This window comes from Aethina tumida, chromosome 4, assembly GCF_024364675.1.
Source record: "Aethina tumida isolate Nest 87 chromosome 4, icAetTumi1.1, whole genome shotgun sequence".
Lineage (NCBI taxonomy): Eukaryota > Metazoa > Arthropoda > Insecta > Coleoptera > Nitidulidae > Aethina > Aethina tumida.
The window spans coordinates 23,232,706-23,258,356 of record NC_065438.1 but is presented as its reverse complement, the minus strand read 5'-3'; the positions used below and the strand labels follow the sequence as shown (position 1 = coordinate 23,258,356).

General features: G+C 33.6%; 2 protein-coding genes across 3 annotated transcripts in view; both read right to left on the bottom strand.

Moving 5' to 3' along the window:
* Nucleotides 1-25,651, bottom strand: part of LOC109598642 (neuroligin-4, X-linked-like) — a 284,001-nt gene that overhangs the window by 71,391 nt on the left and 186,959 nt on the right. The window lies entirely within an intron of this gene.
* Nucleotides 9,197-12,866, bottom strand: LOC109599297 (membralin). Its single transcript, XM_020015267.2, has 3 exons — nt 11,063-12,866; nt 9,681-11,009; nt 9,197-9,354 (listed from the first exon to the last, which is right to left on the bottom strand). Exons 2-3 carry the CDS (start codon nt 11,003-11,005, stop codon nt 9,351-9,353), a joined length of 1,329 nt encoding a protein of 442 aa, XP_019870826.2. The 5' UTR covers nt 11,006-11,009; nt 11,063-12,866; the 3' UTR covers nt 9,197-9,350.

Below are 25,651 nucleotides of genomic sequence, written 5' to 3'. Positions count from 1 at the left end.
TATAGAATATATAGAATATATAGAATATATAGAATATATAGAATATATAGAATATATAGAATATATAGAATATATAGAATATATAGAATATATAGAATATATAGAATATATAGAATATATAGAACATATTTTTATAGATTTTATATTGTATATTTTATATTTTAAGTTTTTTATATTGTATATAAAATGTATATTCCTTATTCACGACAGAAAATCATTTTAACACAAAGCATTCTTTACCATGACCTACTGAATATTGTCCAATGTCTGCTTACCTTTTTACTATATATTTATGTATTTTACACCATTTTTATAATTATATTAAGGACATAATATTAATAAGGACTTTCGTCGAACTCACGAAAATTATAGTGATTGTTTGAGACTGCCATTATATGTCATCCCGATAAAGTCAAGTGAGAAATATCCCCTATTTCCGGGATCCTTATTCGACTGCTAAACCGTCCTTTAGCATTTTCCGTGCATTATATATTAAAAGGATGATAAAAGGCACAGTATGTTACTACATTTTTAGCAGAAATGAAAACAAAAGATCTCGTGTCGTCCCATAAATCACGAGTGGGATTGATCCTGTTAGTAAAGGGAATCCTTTAAAACCAGAGCGGGATTGAGGACAATTTCGGGCGAACACGGAGAATATATTGCCGCATGAGATAAGAATTCTAACGGGCGCACCTCTATTCCCAAACATTATATTTTGACTTATGGCAGCTTTAGTCCCAACCAAATATAATATTTATATCTTGTTCCCAGATGAACTGAAAACGAAAAAACAAAAATAACCGTACACCACATTTTTGTTGCGTTTTGTTTTTTCGTTGCTGAAACAAATTGAAATGTTTTGCAAAACCGTTTCGGGGTATTAGGATTAATGTGCGGCATGAAATATTCAAGGACTCGACATTATTCCTCAATAATATTCCTATAGATATCCAAAACTGTTCTGTAAACATCTTTTGACCTTTTAGCAGGAGAATCGAGCTCGGGGTGAATATGTTATTTTTGAATTTGGAATTCATGAGCCTCCCCCCATACATTTATATTGGGCTGTTGATAATTTTCAATTCCCGCTCAGTTTACCTCCATGTTTTCGACGTGTAAATCCCAAATTTAAACAACCGAAATGAACAACGCACACGACGCAGAGAACATTAGTTATAATTTCGGTGTTTTTATGCCTCCGACTAACATATTCATGGGGACCATACCCATAAAAAAGCCGGACGTAAAACATTTTTAAGATGCATATAAAACGGAAGAAGTACATTTTACGACAGCCACTGAATATGAAACAAAGACATGTTTTTATTGCGGAAAAAATAGCAAGGCCCCTAAGTGATTGGTTATTCGATTTTAAACTGTCAGTGGTCCTCTGGTGGTTCGGACGCGTTAGTCTCAACTGAATCGACTGATTTTTATTGACACCGTCACCGAATTCGCGATAAATCCGTTATTTCCCCCAATATCTTGTCAATCAAGCTCAATAAATCGGACACTGTAAGTATTTAACTAGATTAGTTTGTTGTGGCGATCGGGAAAATTAAACCGGAGGTTCCTAGGGAATTTGTGATGCGTTGATGGTAATTTTTTTGTTGGTTAAAAATGAAAACAAATATTTATCCTGTTGTTTTATTAACCAGTGTATCCAATTCAAATTGGATTACATCAGTAGTAAAATAAAAATTTATATTATTCTTTAAAAGTTCAACTAATTATTTATAATTATGAAGGTATTTTAAATAAATTTATATACAACTCTGAAAAATGAAGAATCTCATAATTACCAGGAATATCGTTATATCTTACTTAGTTAAAGGTAATTTAATATATCACAAATTATATGTTCTTGAAAAGCTGAATTATTTTCCGAAATTTTATAAGAAACTTCATTTGAAATAAAAAACAATATCAAATATCTCGATATCCACCAGAAATATCGTTATATCTCAGTTCGAGATAATTTAATATATCACAAATTATATATTTTTGGAAAGATGGATTATTTTCCGAAATTTTAAAGAGAATCTCAATTCTGGTTTCCATTTGAAACAAATGGCATTATTAAATATCTCAAAATTCACCAGAAATATTGTTATATCTTAGAGATAATTCAATATATTACAAACTATATATTTTTGGAAAGATAAATAATTTTCCGAGATTTTAAAGGGAACTTCAATCGTGGTTTCCGTTTGAAATAAAAGACAATATTAAATATCTCGAAATTCACCAGAAATATTGTTGTATCTCAGTTAGAGATAATTTAATATATCACAATTTATATATTTTTGGAAAGCTGGATTATTTTCCGAAATTTTAAAGAGAATTTCAATTGTGGTTTCCATTTGTAATAAATGACAATATTAATTATCTGAAAATTTAACAGAAATATAGTTCTATCCTATAGATAATTAAACATATCACAAATTATTAAATTTTGGAAAGCTTAATCATTTTCCGAAATTTTAAAGAGAATTTCAATTGTGTTTTCCGTTTGAAACAAATGGCATTATTAAATATCTCAAAAGTCACCAGAAACATCGTTATATCTTAGAGATGATTCAATATATCACAAATTATATGTTCTTGAAAAGCTGAATTATTTTCCGAAATTTTATAAGAAACTTCATTTGAAATAAAAAACAATATCAAATATCTCGATATCCACCAGAAATATCGTTATATCTCAGTTAGAGATAATTTAATATATCACAAATTATAAATTTTTGGAAAGCTGGATTATTTTCCGAAATTTTAAAGAGAATCTCAATTCTGGTTTCCATTTGAAACAAATGGCATTATTAAATATCTCAAAATTCACCAGAAATATCTTTATATCTTAGTTACAGATAATTCAATATGTCACAAACTATATATTTTTGGAAAGTTGAATTATTTTCCGAAATTTTAAAGGGAACTTCAATCGTGGTTTCCGTTTGAAATAAAAGACAATATTAAATATTTGGAATTTTAACAGAAATAGAATTATATCTTAGAGATATCAGAAATAAAATTTTGGAAAGCTTAAATAAATTCCAAAATTTTAAAGAGAAATTCAATTGTGGTTTCCATTCGAAACATATGACATTATTAAATATCTCAAAATTCATCAGAAATATCTTAGTTACAGATAATTCAATATATCACAAACTATATATTTTTGGAAAGCTGATTTATTTTCCGAAATTTTAAAGGAAACTTCAATCGTGGTTTCCGTTTTAAATGAAAGACAATATTAAATATCTCCAAATTCACCAGAAATATAGTTGTATCTCAATTAGATATAATTTAATATATGACAAATTATATATTTTTGGAAAACTGGATTATTTTCCGAAATTTTAAAGAGAATTTCAATTGTGCTTTCCATTTGTAATAAATGACTTGATATTAAATATCTGGAAATTTAACAGAAATATAGTTGTATCTTAGAAATAATTATAATATATCACAAATTATAAAAGTTTGGAAAGCTTAATTATTTCCTGAAATTTAAAAAATTTAAATTGTGGTTTTCATTTGAAATAAATGACGATATTAAATTTCTCGAAATTCATCACAAATATCGTTGTATCTTAGAGATAATTTAATATATAACCAATTATATAATTTTGGAAAACTTTACTTTTCGAAATTTTAAAAAGGATTTCAATCGTGGTTTTCATTTCATAAATGATACTATTAAATATCTGGAAATTCTTAGAGAGTAAAAATTTAATTTTAAAGGCTATTTTACTATATTATTAATATAGGAGTTTACAATAAATTTTTTCAATACTATAAATTAATTTATTGATATTTTAAGAAGTCTTTACAGATAGTCCAGTTTAGTCTTAAATTATTACCAGTTTCATATATTTCAACAAATATTGAACGTTATTATTAAAACAAACAAAACCAAATTTGATGTGAGATCAGTTGAATAACTGATCAAAGCATTCTCGCTTGTGCACAACGTAACTTCCGACCAGAACTGAAAGAGTGTGCTCTGAATGAGCCGGAGCAAACTTATCGAATCCATATTTTGGTTTCGGATATAAAGGGAGGAATGTGCGGAATGCATAAGGATATGTCACTTGATTTATTATATCCCACTGACGTCGACAATTTAATCTATCTTACCAGAACTCCAATCTTTCTTTATTTTTTTTTCCAGGTTTTTTTCCCTTTATTTGCCACAAAAACTGTTATTCGTTTCTGGAAATGGTCTGAAACATCGCCGTCCCGTGTTATTATGTGCGCTGAATATAGATGTACCGCTCGCATTTATCTAAGTGCCACTTTTTATTTCAAGACCCCGGAAACTCATCGTTGAGCATTAATGCGCAACGACAAACATATTTTTTATACACACACAACCATTAATAGACTCACGCCCTCGAACTCGTTGCTCAGATTGATTGATTAACGCCGATTGGGGGAGTTGTTAAATTTATGTAGGCCGCGGAGTAAATTAAGAAAACGTGGAAACAAAACGAACTGACCGATCGTCGGGGGGGTTGGGCGCCTGACGGACGATAGACACAGACAAACGTTGCTGCCAAAACGGCCGGGCCGGGATTTATTTTTTGGGGCACCCGACATCCGATGGGTTTTTGTTTCGGCGGATAAATCTTAATTTTTAAAGACTCGTCTCGTCGTTCTAATCTCGAATTAACGCACACCGCAAAACGGCGTAAGCCACGCTGATACATATTTATGGCGACGGCGAAAAGTCCCTCAAGCCTAATTTACATGTTGCACGGCGTAAATTTTGATTTAGCGTCGCGACAGGCCCCCGCGTTTGTGGGTGCGTGCGGCTCGAAATAAATTGTTCAAACACGGCGAATTAGCGACCGTCGTAAATCAGTTCAACTAAGAACAAACAAAAGATTAGGTTACACGTGTGCGGCGGTTTTTCCAAGTGGGTTAGTTGATGAGACAATTATTAATTAATATTCCGGCAATACGGGGTGCGTTAACCCCGGAGGAGACGCGAGGTTAAGCGGCGAAGTGGCCGTAAATAAATTCCGGGCCCGAAACCTTCGGGAGATTCCGGGTGGAGTTTATGTGGCAAGTCGAGGGGAATAATTATGAGTTCTGGAGATTAGACGCCGGGATATTACGTCGATCTGTCGTAAAATAAATAATTTAAATTTTAATTCATTACTAGAAAATCTCCTTAATGGGCCTGCTGGAAGTTGAGGGATTGTCGGGTCGGGAGAGGGGGACGCTAACGTGTTTTTTAATATGCCGACGAGGGGCACGAAAACGTCTTGTTCATTTATTTTTGCGACGTTTAAATTCGCCGACGTTGTTTTCGGCATATTAAACTTATTTAATATTTTTAATTAACTTCTTTCTTGGCAGAGATAAATTCATATTCAAGATCAATGACTTAGAAAATGGAACACATAGATCCAGTGCTCAACTTTTAGTAAATTTAGTCTCTTCCATGTGATGAAAAATTACTGATGACTATATTAAATATCTCGAAATTTGCTAGAAAATATTGTTATATCTTAGTTAAAGATAATTTAATAATTAAATTAAAAATTACCAATTTTAAAGGGGAACTTAATTAATGTTAGAATTTGAAATAAATGACATTATTAAATGTCTGGAAATTTAACAAGAGAAACATTATATCTTAGTTAAAAATTAAATTATAAATTATATATTTTTTAAAAAGATTGATTATAATTTAAACTTTTAAAGGAAAGTTCAATTGAGGTTTTCATTTGAAATAAATGATCATCAGTAAATATCTCGAAATTTTTCTGAAATATAAGTTATATATTAATTATAACTAAATTAATAAATTATAATTATGTATTTTAATAAAACTTTACACATTTTAAAAGGAAATTCAATTAGAATTTCCATTTGAAATAAATGATAACATTAAATATCTCAAATTTTATATGAAATATCGTTATATCTTAATTACAGATAATTTATTAAATTACAAATGATAAATTTTTAAAAAACTTGATAATTTTCCAAAATTTTAAAAAGAGATTGGATTAAATTTCCTATTTGAGATAAAAGATAACATTAAATATCTTGAAATTTGTTAGAAATATCGTTATATCTTATAGCTAATTTAATAAACTACAAATTATATATTATTATATATTATTTTTCAAAATTTTAATTTTTTTCAATTTAAATTGAGATTTCCATTTGAAATAAATGACAACATTAAACATTTCGAATATTTCTAAAACTATCGTTATATCTTTATTAGAAATAATTTAATAAATTACAAATTATATATTTTTATAAAGCTTGATTGTTTTTCAAAATTGTAAAAGGATATTCAATTAGACTTTCTATATGAAATAAATGACAACATTAAATATCTCGAAATCTCCCAGAAATATCGTTATATCTTCCTTAGAGATAATTTAATAAATTACAAATTATATATTTTTAGAAAGCTTAATTATTTTTCTAAATTTTACAAGGAATTTAAATTGAGGTTTCCATTTGAAATAAATAACGAAATTTTTCAGAAATATATTTATATATTGATTAGAACTAAAATAATAAATTAAAATTATGTATTTTTATGAAACTTAATAAAAATAAAAATTTTAAAAGGAAGTTCAATTAGAATTTGAAATAAATGATAACATTAAATATCTCAAATTTTGCCAGAAATATCGTTATATCTTAATTAGAGATAATTAATTCATTAAATTAATATTAATAAAATTTTAGATAGCTTGTTAATTTTCCAAAATTTTAAAAAGAGATTCGATTAAATTTCCTATTTTAAACGAAAGATAACATTAGATATCTCGAAATTTGTTAGAAATGTCGCTATATCTTAATTAGAACTAATTTAATAAATTACAAATTATATATTTTTAGAAAACTTGATTATTTTTTAAAATTATAAAGAAATTTAAATTGAGATTTCCATTTGAAATAAATGACTACATTAAATATTTCCAAATTTGCTAGAGATATCGTTATATCTTGATTAGAACTAATTTAATAAATTAAAATTATGTTTTTATAAAACTTGATTATTTTCTAAAATTTTAAAAGGAGATTCAATTTGACTTTCTATTTGAAATAAGTGGCAATTTTAAATATCTCGAAATTTTCCAGAAATGTCGAAATGTCGCAATTATTAGAGATAATTTAATCAATTACAAATTATATATTTTTAGAAAGGTTAAATATTTTTCCAAATTTTAAAAGAAATTTAAATTGAGGTTTCTATTTAAAATAAATAACATCAAATATAATCATCAATAATATCAAATTTGCTAAAAATATCATTATATCTTAATTAGAACTTATTTAATAAATTAAAATTATATATTTTTAAAAGCTTGGTTATTTTCCAAAATTTTAAAAGGATTCAATTAGATTTTCTATTTGAAATAAATGAGAATATATATTGTATATTACAAATTTTATATTTTTGGAATTTTGGAAAGTTTGATTATTTTCTTAAATTTCAAAAGTGTGCATTTTATATAAATGTATAGTACATATATAATTTACGTAGGTAAAAGTTTTATAAACAAATTCCGATTAAACTCCATTCCACACAAACAAACATTTCGCCTCAAACGGACACGTCCGACGTTTCCTCGCCGTTCCACTTTCCTGTGAGCAACACACAAGTTATAGCAGTTATCAATTGCAGGAACGAGTTAAAAGTGGCCGCCCGAAATCCAAAGCTCCATTGTTCGTTCAGTTTTACGACGCCGGACTAAATTTTTAATCCGAACTTCTCGCAAAGAAACGCCCGACTTGCATCCACATCGCACATTGTCGCCAACTATAAAAACATACCGGGTCCGTGAGCCGAGGAAAATATGCTGAGAGTTGGGAACCGGGGCGTAGCACGCCCCCCCTTTTGTTGCGTGCCGTGGCCTTAATACCCGGTTGCTAGGAGACCCGAAGCAGAAAAAGGTGACAAAGTTGTTGTTAAAGATTAAATTGTTAACCTAAAACATCTGGTAAATTGCAAAACGTCACAAAAATCGAGCACAAATTTGTTTGACATCAGGAAATTAAGTTCCGAGTAAGAATGCGCATCCTGCTAAGTATCGGGCAAAGGAAGCGGGATTTAGCGACAGAAACTATTAATAAGTTTAATGAAGTTTACTTGTTGGCAATTACCTTGACAATATTAAAATATTGCGGAAGCGTATTGACTTTAAACTTTGTTAATTCAGTGTGGTATGTGTACCGCTTTTAATAACTATCATAAACATTTTCAGTAATGGCGTTTCTGTACGAACTTTTTCGGCGAGTCAGTTTTAAATTTTCCATCCGGAGAAAATATTATGTTCCACATTACACGGCCCGACTCGTTTAATATATGGATGGCGGCGTCTTACACACTTTAACATACTTTATGTAACATTATTAATATAAATTTCTAGATTCGCGTCTGCTTTATCGTACCATAAAACATTAGCCGATTAAACTTCTGGTGCAACATAAAGTTACATGTCCAACTTCAGATTGCATTTTTAAATTAAAGCTACAACTATAAAAGTCACCACTTCTGTTTATTAAGGTGAGCGACGGATTTGTCTGAACCGTAAAAAAATTTTATCGCACTAAGGATCCACGTCATTCACTCCCTATTAGGCATTTTGTCCGAAAACTTTATCTGATTGACAGATTTGCAAAGTTTGAAGAACCGTCCCGGCTCTCAGTGGACCGGAATTTGAATTTTTACTGTCGACCGTATTAGCCGAGCGTGTGCCTCCTTTTTTATCGTCTGTATTTTTTTGTGCCGGCCACTTAAGATCTTCATTTCACCCCCAAAGCTTTCAAACCAATTAGTTAAACCGGAAGTAATATTCAATATTTCGTTCCCAGCTGGTAAATCCAATTAGGAGCCTGGCAAAAAGAGTTTTTACAATTTCGGCGCAACGAAACGACAAAATTCAATCAGCGCAAGAAAATCGGACACAATACGCCAATCGAATTATCGAATTGCCGGTAGTTGCAGCCCTTAGATAAAGCGAGTGGTTGCGGATTATGCAGTGCACTCCGGAGCCCCGGAGTGGCCAAGATTTAATGGAACACGATAATAAATTAAGCTGCGGCCAATCGACGCTTTTTCGAATTGCTTTTCAATCAGTGACGATTGTTTGTCTGTTAATCGCACGTTCGGGGAATTTTCAAGGTTTTCGTGAGGAAAAAAAGCCACAACAAATTTTATAGAAGAGTTTAATAGTTTCATAAACAACAAGGGGCGACAATAAATTCGCACTAAATCCTAGCGAACCATTAAAATGAATCGCCCCAAATACAGTTTCAATTCGGGGAGTCGAACACATTAAAATCCCGATCGCCTCTGTTGGAACTCACCTAAAAACAAAAAAGGGATCCATCGTCAGTTCGCACCCATAAAACGTCCGACAATAAAAACACTGCCAATTACGAGAATGACAAACAACCGCCATCAAGACTGCATGAAGCTGGGCGTTTAATATTAATTTAATTACTCGCGTAATTAATACTGCAAAGTTGGTCGGCGGTCGTTTTAGTATGCAGCCACCGTTACAACGACCCTCTAAATAATAATTAGCCCACTTTCGATACTGGCAGCCACGTCTGACCCTCCAAACACGGAAAATGAAACAACGTTTGCTGTATAATGGTATATAAAACGTGTAAAATTTACTTGAACTTACATATGCACATTGAAAACCACAGGATTAGCTTGTGGCTGGAGGTGACGGGACGTCAGCATTTGCTGGTACATCACCATCACCCTTTGGGCGTTAAGTATCACCGGCAGTTCGTAGTGATGAAAGAAATAAACCATGGAGTGGAGGATCAACAGGTAAGTCGCCACCAGTGCTACATCACTGTATTGTCCTTTGTACTTGCAGTTATAGGCGTAGAACATGTAGAGGTACAAGTAGAAGAATCTCAGCCAGTGTCTTTTGGTCATGGGAGTGTGGGAGCAAATCGTGTCGAATTTGTTGGCGCACCATATTATCACAATCATGTAGAAACCCGTCGAGTTGTCGTTGAAGTAGAAGTCCATCATTGAGTCGACTCCGTTTAAGGCCAACATCACCAACAAGATGGTGGCAAAAATGTTCAATGTAGGGTTGACCAGGTTAATCCTGTTTGCATAAGCCGCAATAACTGACACAATAACTATGTATAAATACATCACCAACAATGCTACAACTAATGATACGTAACTGTTGCAGATCATAAAGTTAAACTGGTAATACTCGTCAGAATTCAATTTTTTTAAGTAACCTATTCCGCCCTCCTTAATTGCAAGCGTTCTGATGGAGGAAATAAGCAGTTCATTATAGCCTAAGACTTCCTCCAACAACATCCTGCTCAACCCATTACCAAAACACTCATCAATATCTGGATCTAAAGCCACCAAAGTGACCGAAATGTTTAACTTCCTCCGGGTGTTCTCATCCATTTTCAGTATGCCAATATCCAACGCGTATTCCATCATGAAAACAGTACTGCCCAGCACGTTACTTTCTGAGAGTTCAGCCTCACGTGCCCTCCGATTCGTCTCTATTTGGCTCGTGTTCATGTTGTCCAGGGAGTACTCCTTTATCTGCAGCAGCCCGTTGTAAATGACGTAGACATTTTTCAGCAGCTCCTTCGACAATCTGTTCGTTCTTTGGTTCAGCTTCAACTTCTTCTCCGTCTCGTAGCTCATCTCCAAGGTGTAATTCCTGTTCAAAGTCCTCACCACATCCACCCTCAAGATGCCGCGCCGAAGCAACGACCGGTCCACGTGGTCCAGACAAGTGGGGGGGTCACGCTGAAACGCCAGGTGTCTTTCGGCCAGCACGAACAACGCGAACATCGCCGCCACAAGCACCGCAGCCTCTATAAGTCGTCGGATGTAGCCGGGAAGTTTCTTGGCGTAGGCAACGGCTCCGTGGAAGTAGAGCGTCCGGAACATCCTGTCGTTCCCTCGACGTGGCGCCGTGACGAGTCTGATGTTAACGGTCTCCCGTCGATTAGCCATGACTCTAAAATTGATCGACTGAATTAACGAAGTGGCCGCAGTGCATCCGATGCTTACCGTAAAAAAACATCGATGAACCTAACCCCAATCAAAGTGACAGCCCGGCCGTTGCCACGGTGACGTCAACAAATAAAAATTGCGCCGCCTTAACAGATTTGTTTATTTGTGATTTGCGCCTTGAATGAGTCCGTAATGTGCAAAGATCCTCTCCATTTGCGACATCAAGCGACTTTCTTGTTTGACACAGCACCTTTATTCCTTTTAATGTAGCCAATTTGTTGCCTTCGCACTGCCTTTTAGCCAATTAACTCGGTTCCGATGCTCTTTATTCCCGTACGGCTCTGTACTTAAATTAGGAAAATACTCCAGTTATAACGAGTGAAAAGTTAAGCACAACAACATTAACTAACTACCAACAAAACTAGACTTGATTGATTAATTTCCCGTGAACAAACACGTCCTGTGTGCAGTTGAACAGTGTTCCGGCGTGTTTCTTCGGTTGACACGTTTCCTATACTTCATGCTCGTCCATTAATCACTAATTAATTAAATCAATCAACACACAAACGGGAAATTTCCTCGGCCGATCCAATATTGAATAATTAAACACACGGAATTAAATTTCATTGAATATCCTGGCGACATAAAACAACGGTTGCGAATCGGATTTTGGGGGCGAATGCACGCCCGATAAACAGGACGATTCCGTTTTATCGTGTACAAGGCTCCTGTTCGAACATGTGCTACTTGTTTTGGCAAGCCATTGGGACGCCGAGTTGGATAAATAGAGGATGATCTGTCTGTTGGGGTTGTACAGATGTTTTCAGTTGTTTAAATAAAGGAAATTGTCGGTTAAGTTTGTCGAGGGATTCTGTATATTTGTTCTACGACTCCCCGCATTGATTTTAATTATACAAATGTACTTTAAACTATTTGGGAGTTGCATTTATAAATTTATAAACTTTTAATTAAAGGTGGAAATTTTATTTTATAACATTTACAAACGTTACAACAATTATGGTGGTTACGAATTAAAAGATCTTTGGGAAGTTAACACAAGGGGTAAGTCATAATGATGAAAAAAGTAAACCATGGAGTGGAATATGAACAATCCAGATGTTAGAAGTGCCAAATTATTATATTGTTCCTTGAATCGACTGTGATAAGCGTAAAACATATAAGTGTACAAGTAGAAGAACTTCAACCAGTTTCTCTTTGTTATAGAAGAATAACATAAAAGAGCATCATATTTGTTGGCACACCAAATGATCATAATTAAATATCTAGCTGTTGTTCCATTGTTGAAATACTTTTCTATTTCATTTTGGATGCAAATCGAAATTAGAATGCTAATAAACAAAGGGCCTAACTCATTGAAAGAACCATTGAAGAATACTTCATTTAGGAACCTGTGAATGGTGCAGTGACAGTACGTCACCACCAAAGATAAGGATAATGTGAAAAAGACCGTATTAAGTAAAGCTTCAATTGCTGAGGTGTATTTGGTGAACCAGGAATTTTCTATGGTGACAATCTTTCCTGACAACACATTCTTGAGGTAGCCAACTTCGTTTTCTCCCACCACGAAGGTTTTAATCATATCCTTGAGAAATTCGTCGTAGCCCAAAACTTTTCCAAATAGAAATCTGCTCAGCTTGCTGCCAAAGTACTCGTCAGTGTCTTGGTTCAAGGTTACAAACATGACTGGAATATTTAGTTTGTCTCTGACTTTTTTGTCTATTGTTAAAAGGTCGTTTTCTAAAGCGTACTCAACTATGTATGTGTGTTTCCTAAAGATGTCTTTGTACAACAAATACTCATCTCGAATAACTTCATAAGAAGCTTTAGTCAGACTGTGCTCAGTGTCCATCATTACATGTTCGTCCCCTTTCAGTATATCCTCCTTTTGGTAGCTCATGTTCAGATCATAATCCGGGTTGGAGGTCTTCACTATTTCAACTCTTAAAATCCCCTGTCTTGGCCAAGTAACTTGAACATCTTTCAATTGTAGAGGTACTTCATAGTGTGCAGCATGTCTTTCTATCAAGACAACTAGTGAGCTGAATGCAATGATCAAAATGGAAAACTCCAAAATTAGTTTAAGTGGTGTAGGACAGTTTTTACCGTAGTTTACAGCTCCACGTAGGAATATTCTACGAAACCGCTCGAATGGATCCCTTTCATTTATATCGTTCATATTTTAATCTTGCAACATGTTCTACTACTTAAATTTTGAATGAGTAATGTGATGTCAAATTGACAGCCACTATGACTGGTGTGTCAAAATTAAATAATACAATAAATCACCATGCTCATATTTATTCAATTATCGTACAACGTGACGGCGTATAAACATAGGACGGCGTAGCACTCGAGGATTGGTGATGAGTCGTTCTATGGACAAAATGGTGGGAAGTTCGAAACGATGAACGAAGAAAATCATGGAGTGCAGCGTTAATAGAAACCACGTCAACAAAGCAAATTTTCCAAATTCTCCTCTGTATTTGTAATTGAAGACGAAAAACATGTACTGGTACAAATAGTAGAATTTCACCCAATGTCTTTTGGATATTGGGGAGTTACAACAAATTACATAGAATTTATTCGCAGCCCATACAATAAAAATTACACAAATTGTTGTTATTCTATCACCAAAATACTCCTCCATCACTAATTCAAGTCCAATTAATATAAATATGGGGATCACCATAGAGGTGAATGAATAAAAGCTGGATGTGTTAGATATGAAAATGTACATTTCGTTTCGGAAGAAAGTTGTGAACACTGATATTGAAACCGTAAACAATGTCATGCACAATAAGGGAATAACTGGCCCAGTTACTATAATTAACCTGATCATGAACTGGTAATATAATTCAGAAACAACGTTCCTCAAGTAACCCAATTGTGGTTTAAGTACCACATATTTTTTGATTGAATAACTGAGTAACTCGTTGTAGCCCAGTAGGTTGTCTAGTAGGAATTTATTAAATGGATTTCTGAGGCATTTGTTAGTATCTGGGTCTATAACGATGAACTCCACAGGAATGTTCAGCTCTTTCCTAAACTTCTTCTCCATCTTCAAAACACCATCATCTAAGGAATATTCAAGTATGTAAGAGTTACGAAAATTCACGTTTAGCTCCGTGTCATTAACAATGAAATTACTCTTCAGTGCAGACTCCCGATATTTCTTCCAGCGGGCTCCCCCATTCCAAACGTTCAACAAGTAGTTGAGGATTTGTCCAACAAAGTTAAAGTACAAAGTGATGACCGATTGCCTCCTAATCATATCTTCTTTATCGTAGCTCATCTCCAAAGTGTATTCCTTACCAAGAGTCCTCACTACCTCCAACCTCAAAATTCCGGGGCGAGACCAAGGCTTTTCTACGTGGCCCAAACAATTAACGGATGTCTTGCTGATCATCGAGTGTGAGTACAACAAAATGAAAACTGCCCAAACAGCCGCGACTAACACAAACATTTCCAGAAATTTTCGACCGAAATTAGGACATACCCTTCCGTACATTGAGGACGTTCGGATGTATACCAGGCGCAAGAGACTGTCCGTTCCGCGGAGAACAGGCATTTCCCCCTGTAAGTGCCTTTGCCGAGGTAGTTGAAAGTGTTCCGCCATAACTCTAGAAATTTTGTTCTTTCAGATTGTTAGTTTATGTTGACTCACCTTTGAGGTTATTCGAGAGGAAATTAAAAATGAAATTTAAACTTCAAACTGACGTCTTGTGAATAGCCTCTATAAAGTTGTAACATAACCTCAACGGGCAGTGTCGTAGTAAAACAATTGCATGCGATTTCAAAAACTTTTTATTTATAAACAAGTAGACAACCTAAATGCGAACTACCAGGAGATTGCGAATGTTCATTGGGTGATTGTTGATGTGCCGTAAGACTGACTGCCTAAAGTGGAACCATCTGAAAGCGTTTAAAATCAGGGGAACTTCGTAGTGATGAAAGAAGTACACCATGGAGTGCAATATGAACAGGCACGAAGTCACGAGGGCCAATTTGGTGTACTGCCCTTTGAATCTGTAATTGTAGGCGTAAAACATGTAGTGGTACAGGTAGAAGAACTTCAACCAGTGTCTTTTGGTGATCGAACTATAGCAACATATTACGTCGTACTTGTTGGCACACCACACAATTATTATGATGCAAAAAGGGATGGTGGTATCGCCGAAGTAATTCTGGAGAAGCGTCTCAAGTCCCATGTACATCCAGTTGACAGACATTAGTGAAATCAGCAACGAAACGGAGAGGTAGAACAAAAATCCTTCAATGAACTTCTGTATATGGGAATGGCAAGTGATTATAAGGGCGGAGGTCACCAGGGTGAACAGTACTGTGATGACTATGGCGGCAAAAGGGGACGTCAGTCTGTGTATTGTTAATAAACTGACTGTGTTGTAGTATTTATCGTTGATGACGTCTCTGATCATTCCTGTTGGATGGTCCTCATCCAGTAAAGATTTCATGGCGTCTTTGAGGAATTGATTGTAGCCCAGGTATTCGCTTAATATGAACTTGGTGAGGGAATTTCCAATACACTCATTTGTATCTGGATCGAGTACCAGAAATAGCATTGGGATGTTATATTTGTTTCTATTTACTCGGTCCATTGTCACAAGTCCGTCATCTAAGGCGTATTCAAAAATGTATGAATCTTCCAATTGTATCTTGGGTTGTCTATATGCGTCTTCATTTAGAAAGGTTGCGAAATAGGTGTGATTCCTTATAAAATTTTCTACTGGTGCAGGCAAATATATAAAAATTCCTAACAACTTATTTATAACTGCTATTAAAGTGTGGAAAAGTGTAAAGGCTAGATCTATTGGATTGATTTGGAACAAATCCAAGAGCCACAGCACCTCACGTTCCTCATCCTCTGGTTCTACGTAATCCCTGGCGTAGCTCATATCCAATGTGTACTCCTTACCGAATGTTTGGACCACCTCCACCCTCAAGATGCCTTCTTTGGACCAAGTCTTCTGCACATCTTCCAAACAAGTAGCCGAGTTTTGGGCGATGACGATGTGAGCGTAAAGCAAAATAAACAATGAGTATGCAGCCATTAAGAGGATGACGAGTTCCAAAACCCGTCGCACGAACACGGGACATTTCCTTCCGTACCACCCAATGGAATTGATAAAGATCAACCGTAGCAATCCATCCAACCCTTGATCTTCGTCCAGATTTAACAATGGCTGACCAAAATTACGCTCGGCCATTCGAAATTAATTCAGAACCAATCCTTGACCGTGATCGACGTTATTGACTGACACCTACTTGTAACTTGTTGTTGACGTGAAGTGCACAATTCCCCCGTTGCATATAAAACTACAAAATAACGCACTCCATGTAAGTAGATTCAAATTTTAAGCGGCGATAAAACGTTTCTGGCCCGGCGCACTTTTATGAAGTTCTGAGGCATTTATTGAAGTTGTAACTTTTACGGCCACGAAGAGCAATTTAATGGCTTGGCAAGCGTTAAATGACAAGAAACGAATCTCGTTCACCTGTCATTAATTACCGGTCCCGGCAACCGTGACGGGGAACAACAATTCATTCGATTTTTTTTGTTTGCGTCCAGGACCAACGTACGTGATCCATAAATCCAACTTTCGTAATCAAAATTTCGCAGGTGGTGGGCCCCCCCTTGGAAAATAATTTAATTCGGGCGCACTGGCTGTTTGTAATAAATAATGTGGCCGATGATAAGATTATTCTAATTTGTGGTGCATGCATGATTTATGAATATCATCACGTTCTAATGTAGATAAAGTTCAACGTTGTGCATCTATATTTTAAAGTTTATGTCTGATGTGTGCCGCGAACTTTACGGGTTTAAATCTTGCTACGTGTTTCGTTGCCGACGGTGCTTCTTTTATTTATTTTTTTTCACTTTTTTGTTTGGAGCGTTCAGTTTCTGCCTCAAGAGGTTCGGGATTTCGTCCCTAAAAATCGCGCCTCGTGTTTGTTATTCTAAACTTCTTACTGTAACATTTTCCTCATTGTTTTTTTTTAATACAATATACAATTATAATATTTCGTTTGGGGGTAAATATTACACTTAAATTTTTAAACCTTTCCTATGTTCGGCGTCTTAAATGCCCCCGACATAAAATTGCAGTCATAAAGTGTCCGCGCATTTCCCTTCGTATCATAATTTTTACGGTCCCATTCCCTTTGTCGTCTCGTCCGAAACTGCCACACAAATGTATGTCGTCGCCTGACAAAAGTCACGATCCGATATTTTCTCCAACCATGCAAAAATCCAAATACCAACGGTCTGCGTCCAAAAAGGACACGTCTAAAATAAATCTTGTCTTCTTCAATTAGTGGTGTGCCTGTCCATTAGACGAAAATGATGGCACTAATAAAATTTTGCGAGGGGCAAATGAAATTTAGAAAAAATACTGCCGTCATTTTCTCAGTCCCGACGTCTTGAGTTATTTTGACGATCTTGATTGCGTTTGGTTTTGTTTCTATGTGTAAACTATTAAATTTATAATTGTATAATTGTTTCGTGTAGTTTTTTTGTCAACAATGTTTGCTGGTGAATACCAAATTGTAATTTGATTTATTATTCAATGGTAGTTTGTGGACTAATTGAGTCAAAATACACTCAAACATGTTACGAACTTTATGCTGTAGTAATGAATACCTGTGCAAATGTCAGAAATGAATTTCTATGAAAATAATTATACAGCTATTGTTTGGCTTTAATTATTATACATGTAATGAATAAACATGAAACAGGAGAACGGTTTAAGTGGGTATTACTGGTCTCGGATGTGGAAAATTCATTGTTTGATTCCTAAAAAATTAACAAGATTTGATATAAAGATAAATGATGTTACAATTTCAGTCTTATTATTAATTATTAATTAAAATATCTTCAGTCATTATTATGATTTAATACAATAATAGAAATATATGGGAATAATATTAGGTTTCCAAATAAGTAATTTATGTTTTTAGTTTATAATTTATTTAATTAATTTTTGTATTATATTTTGCATTAAAATATATATTATTTCAAACATTTTTTGTACTCTTTCTAACTATGGTTTTTACGTTTTCATGCAATATTATTCAATTAATTTTTGAGGAAATACCAAAACTTATATATCGATTATATTAAATATCATGAAAATTATGTAAACTTTCTTTATTACTCATAATTATTTTTAGTTACATTAAATAAAAACAAACTAAAAAAAAAATAAAATACAGAAACTACCATTTTTAGGCAAACTTTGAGGAATCAAAATTCTTTATCGATTTTAATAAATATGACAATTACGAGAATAATTATGTAAATTCTCTTTATTACAAATTATTTTTAGTCACATTAATGAAAAATAAACTAAAGAAATAGAATAATACAACTGCCATTTCTGGAGGCTTTTTAGACAAATTTTAAGGAAACATCAAAATTCTTTATCGATTTTGATAAATATCACGATGATTATAAGAATAATTAAGTAAATTATTTTTAATCATATTAATGATAAATAAACTAAAGAAATAAAATAATATAAAAACTGCCATTTCTTGTGGTGTGTTAGACAAATTTTGAGAAAACATCAGGATAATTATGAGGATAATTATGTAAATTTTCCTTATTACAAATTATTTTTAGTTACATTCATGAAAAATAAACTAAGGAAATAAAATAATACAAAAACACCATTTCAGGAGCCTTTTAAACCAATTTTAAGAAAACATCAACATTATTTATCGACTTTGATAAATATCACGATAATTATGAGAATAATTCTGTAAATTTTCTTTATTGCAAATTATTTTTAGTCACATTAATGACAAATAATCTAGAGGATTAAAATTATATAAAAACTGTCACTTCTGGAGATTTTTTTAGAGAATATTAACAAAATATCAACAATATTTATCGATTTTGATAATTATGAGAATAATTATGTGAATTATTCTCATTATAAATATATTTTTAATCACATTAATGAAAATTGAACTAAAGAAATAAAATAATACAAAAACTACCATTTCTACAGATATTTTACACAAATTTTAAGGAAACATCGACATTCTTTATCCATATTAATAAATATCATGATAATTTTGAGAATTATTATGTAAAATCTCTTATTATAAATTATTTTTTGTCACATAAATGAAAAATAAACTAAAGAAATAAAATAATATAAAATATGCAATTTCTTGAGATTTTTTAGACAAATTTTAAGAAAGACTTCAATATTCTTTATGTATTTTGATAAATATTACGATAATTATGTAAATTCTCTTTACTACAAATAATTTTTTGTTACATTATGATAAATAAACTAAAGAAATAAAATAATATAAAAAAATCCATTTCTGGAGATTTTTGCGACAATTTTTAAGGAAACATCGAAATTCTTTATCGATTATGATAAATATCACAATAATTATGAGAATAATTATGTAAATTCTCTTTATTACAGATTATTTTTAGTCACAGTAATGATAAATAAACTAAATAAATAAAATAATACAAAAACTGCCATTTATAGAGATTTTTGAGACAAATTTTAAGGAAACATGATATTTATTATGAGCATAATTATGTAAGTATTTTATTACAAACTATTCTTAATATTATTTATTTTTGTCACTTTCCAATTTTTTAAGTAATAAAAGGTTTAATTTTGAAAAGGAAGTTAAAACTGAATTTACAATTTATTTTTTTGGCATGAGTTTGGAACAAATTGTTGATTATTTTATTAAATAAAAGTTATTTAAGAAATTAGTCAAGCATTAAAAACGTAAATTACATTTTCCGGTAATTAATGATAACTAAATATAAGTATGTAATTTAGTATTAGTTTTAGTAATTAATTATAGTGCTAGAGTCACTAATTAAAATCGTAAATAGTGCTATTATATTATAACTAAGTTTCCTCTTAATTTTAACAATCGTATTTAATCACACTCAAGGATCCGGGGCTCGAAAACGTCACAACATAATTCGCTTATCCATACAGATGGTCGATTTTAATATAAACAGCCGTGCCTCGCCCGTCTAAATAACGAACCGTCCAACGGACCGGGGCTTTATAAAAGCGCGACCATAAAAAATCGAGTGAATTTTTCACAGGTATATGAGCCCGCGGTCTTATGACGGAGCCGCGTTATTTTCTCCGGGAGAGCGATGGCCGGCCGTCACGGCCAGAATCCCAAAACAACTCTCGGTTAATCACGTTCAGCGCTCTCGCTCTCTCGCCGTTTGATGCAAGATAAAAACGGGCCATCAATTAGCCCCGGTCCGTCGGGGTGCGACCGAAATTGCGGCCGTGCAGTTTCGATTCCGGTCCGGCGGAACCGGTTTCTGTTGGTTTTTCTTCCGTGTCCGGGACCGCGATTTGATTAGGTCCGTGGTTATGGTAATGCAGTTTTCGGGCCGTAACTGGTCCGGGGGGTCCGGGACTCATTTTTGGGGGCTGGGAGTTTAACATCTAAATTAGTTTTAGTCGCGACTCATTATAAGTTGAGGAGTCGCGATAAGGAAGTGAGGATAAGATACTCTCAGGGAAATATCAAAGTAATGTGCATAACAATAAAATTAATGAACGTCTAGCTCTCTTATTTTAATTACAGGTTATCTGGGTTTTCGGTAAGCAGACTTTAGTTGCAGACCCAGTTTTCTGTCCGCCCTATCTCCCAGATTCGACTTTGGAAACGAGATAATTTAGTTGAGGTCGAGTTTTACTTGTTATTTCTGGTCCGGGTTATTATGTTCTTTAGATTTACACTGTTCAAGATATTAACGCATCACTCTAATAATAACGGGAAAAATAAATGCACTCTTTGTATATTTGTTTAAAAATAGGTTGTTTTATTATTATAGAGACTGTAGATAGAAGTGAAAACTTAGAACTTTTAGTATTGAAATTTGAAATTTCATAATGTTTGAATTAAAATTATCAACATCAATCTGGTTTTCACATCTATTGACACTCCGAGCAACAATTATACGCATGTTTATATGGTTTTTTAATATAATAATAATTCAAATATATTACAGGCTGTACAAAATCATGACAAAATATAAATACAATTCTATTGAAATAATAATTAATATACAATCATATTATGTATGGATAGAATTTGTATTTACTTAAATTTCAATGTACTTGATTTTTAACATTATTTTAATTGTTTGCATCATTGTCATCATTAATTTAAACAATATTTAAACTTTTTGTAGTGTACAATTATTTCATTTTGTTCTAAAAAAGATACAATAGGCTTTAGGTAACTAAAGTAAGAAATGAAAATGTTTGATTCATAGTATCGCGTAAAATCGGCATCGATTGTCGTTTTATATTTTGTAGTAGAGAGTTTTCGATCATTGGACATGGTCATTCAAATAATAATCAAACCAAAACACTTTTGAACTTTTCACTAAATCCATTCAATTTCACTTATAAGATATACACAGCATTATACGTCAGCTGTACAGTTACAGATATACTGCTATAAGCATGTTGGTGACGCGAATGCACGAGATTCCACCCATCCAAAAAGTGTATAAGGCGCACGCACACTGTGCGTGAGTCAGTTATGAACATGTCGGTGACGCGAACCCAAAACTAGCAAAATTTGATTTAAAAAAAAATAAAAGTTTGAACTTAATATGGGGTATTTCCACATCTACTGCGAATGACAGCCTCACATCTTCTCTTCATACTTAAAATCTGGCTTCGAATTTCATTTTGGTCCAAATTCTCTTCAAATTACGAGTGGAAGATGCTTCACATTTTCTGTTATTTGGATGGTTAGGATGGTCCCTTAAACGACTCCCAAAATGTTCCAGATACAACAATGTGATATTTACTTACACGTTGAACTTTTCACTAAATCCATTCAATTTCAAATATAAGATATACACAGCATTATACATCAGCTGTATAGCTACAACATGTCGGTGACGCGAACGCACAAGATTTTACCCATCCAAAAAGTGTCTAAGGCGGACAGCACACTGCGCGTGCGCCAGTTATGAGCATATCGGTGACGCAAACCCAAAACTAGCAAAATTTGATTTTTATAAAAAATATAAGTTTGAACTTAATATGGGGTGTTTCCACATCTACTGCGAATGACAGCCTCACATCTTCTCTTCATACTTAAAATCTGGCTTCGAATTTCATTTATTCGGACGGTTAGGATGGTCCCTTAAACGACTCCCAAGAATGTTCCAGATACAACAATGGGATATTTACTTAAGTAGAAAAATTTATTTACAAAAGTATAGATCTTGGAACAGTGTATTATGATATTATTTTAGAATAAAACGATTTCGGATTTACAAATTGAATACTTGATACCGGGGGTAGTTTACGTTGAATTACCTTCCATTATCCGGTGCATCTAATCATTTCAATATGTTAATTCAAACGGCGGTAAATAAGATGGCGCGTCACTGGTCCATTTATCACCGGGATGCAGATGCGGAGACGACTAATAGTTTAGATTTATTATATTAAACTCGTCCCACGTAGTGCGAATAACTCGGCAAATGAAACCGGGACGAATTTATATGTCATCTAGTCTGAACACAAAACGCAAGTGCTCTGATCTCGACTGGTAGGATACGGCTATTTATCATTAATCTGTCAGGAGCAGGTTATTCAAAGCCTTGTCAGTTTTAAATAGATATTTGTGCAAATATACGGCAAAAACACACGCCGACGATTTTACAACCCCTTAATTAATTAAAATGGCCCACGCACCGGAATCATCATCAACAAGTACGGCTTTTTCTAAAAAACGTACACTTCTCCGTATATTCAGCTTCAGTCATCGGTATCGACTTGATTGATTGCTTTCCGATGTGCTCCTCGGGCCGGAAGAGCGGCACACTCCGGCCGTAACTTGCATTCCATCCATCACCGTACATCACGTCCTTTATTTTCCAAGTCAATTATAAATCTATCAACTATGAAAATGCACCGAGTCGTTTAATAATTTCGTTAAAAGCCACAGTAGGAAAAAACACCCTAATTCATCCCGTCCGTCCATCTTTTTTCCTACCATCCCGACGTTCCGAGTAAATGGGACCGTATGAAAGTGGATGTGCCAGCATCTTATCCTTCGATACGCCTCTAATCAATCACTCCGGACACTCAGGTCACAATTGCCTCTTCGGCTTTCGAGTTAAGAAATTCGAAGGTTGCGCCAGCATAATTGCGCCGCAGCATCGATCTTCGGAAATAACATTTTTTTCCCTTCCATGACAACGGATAAACATTGTAATTCGACTTGTGCCAAAGTTGTGCGTGCCTCCGTCGCACTTTCCCGGGCATCCAAGTGGGCAACTCATGAAGTGGAGGGTTTCAGCAGTCTCAAGAGTTGTTCAAATATTAACGGGGCGTTGTACTGAAAGCCACAAGTAAGAGGGTGGCCATGTATTATTTGCAGATCACCCACACTCGATGTTTTATTGAGGACCGGAGTCTGTAGCCATGGGAATTCATTATGAGACACCGTATTCATCTTCAACGCGCTGCCGCAGCCTCCCTCACCCTACGCCCTTCTTCTGGTCGCTTTCAGGTGAAATGCGAAAACTCTCGCTGGAAATTAACTCGGCGGCGGCATCGATCGGCTTCGCTTCACCAAAGCAAATAGTTTTTTTTTTTTTTTTGATTCAATAATAATTTCCCCCTATTTTGCTCATGAATTATTGATGTGTTATTTTAAGACGTGTGTCAACAAATCGTGTGGTACTTGAATAAATCATGTGGTGTTTTTTTTTCAGGTGGCCAACAGTGACTAATGAGTGGCATTCATTCCGACGATGTCCAACCCCCCGTGCGTGGGGCGAAAAAATCTGTGGCAATGTTCCCAATTATATCAACACATGTCAAACGCACCGATCCAATAATACCGGACTTGACGAATGTCGGTTTATTAATAAGCCATGGCAAAAAAGAAAAGCAGATTGATTAGTCCGTAGTGTATCTAATATTCCCGTATGCGATGGGGACGAATTTATGTTTGATTTTACATTTCAGGATTACGGCATATCGATTCCATTGTTTTTGTTGCAAATAATGGGAGTCCGTCACCTTAATAACGACGAACTGTTCAGATATTGACGTGGATATCGGTTTTTTTTTTGTTCCTTTGTAATTAAACTTTTCACGAACACCAATTTAAAGTTGCAATTTCGCTTTTTATTTTTTTGAAATCGTGGAATGAGGTCCGCGTTATTAAATTCTTTGATTTATGAACCGTTTAAATTTAAGTTATAACTTCTTTCGTCTAGTTGTGCAACGCCGTCTTTAATGAAATGTAATTATCTTTGTTGGATCTATATTAAATATTTTGGTGGGCTCAGTCGGCAGACAATTAGGAAAAAAAGCTACTGTAGTCGAGTGTAACGGATTAATTAACGTTAGAATCCGTCGGGAAAATTAAAGATTATGTTTTAGTGGTGGAAATCGATTTGCGAATTGACCCATATTCGAAATTAGCTTCACTATTGTACAATGACCCAAATACACGACTTCAGAAAATTCATCAATAACACATCTTAAAGTAATAGAAGGATTACTAGGGTGTGTCAAAAAACACTACTTTTTACTATATTTTTTTTTAAACTTCTGACACTGAACAATTGATTACCAGACACATTTAAAAAATGTTTTCCAAAGAACTCTTAATTTTAATAAATAGGTCCTCCTCATCGCTATTTTCCACTTTTTCTTCAGTGCAATTAGAATATTTTGGTCAAAAAAAAAAACACGCTATTAACTTATGAACAACATAACTACCAAGATTTGAAACTAAATTCTCAAATTCTCAAACAAAAAAATATTCAATTAAAAATTTTATGAAAAAAAGAATGAGTTACATTTTAAAAAAACCTTTTCGAAAATATTAAATCACGATATTAGATTGTGGGAAGAACAAAATTATGAAAATAAAATATTGTTAAAAAATTAAAATTTAATATAATAAAGAAATATATTCTGAAACAAAATATATGACATAACTTAAAAACTATTATTATATCAACATAAATTAAAAATTTTACAAATATTTTCAAAAATCATGACTTAAATGGATAAATTTAAAATATTTAAATAAAAATAATAAATGTAAATTTATTTATCTACGAGTTATAAAATTTAGAAATAAAAAACAAATTTTTGTTAAATACCTCAAACTTTGACCTCCGATATCTTCTAAAACGGTAAGAGTTATGAAGAAATTGTAACACTTTTTTGTAGGACGTTTCCTATAAGAAATGCAAACAGAAATTTTCTGTATTATCAAGTAATGAAGAGACATAAATTTGCCATATGGGACTGAAGAAAAAATAAAAAACTGGGATGAGCAGAACTTTCCTATTAAAATTCAGAGCTCCTCTTTGGAAAGCAATTTTTAAATGTGTGTAGGAACCAATTTTTCTATGTGGAAAGTTAAAAAAATAGTCGAAAAGTGGCGATTGAAGATCAATAACCTCAAAGATGTCCGAGTCCTATATCAGTGAAGAAATTAAGCAACAGCTGGTGAAAAATTTTTGAAAATTGGCTAATCAATAAGTTGTGATATATCAACCAGCAGACAAAGACTTCATGAACTAAGTTTCATCGA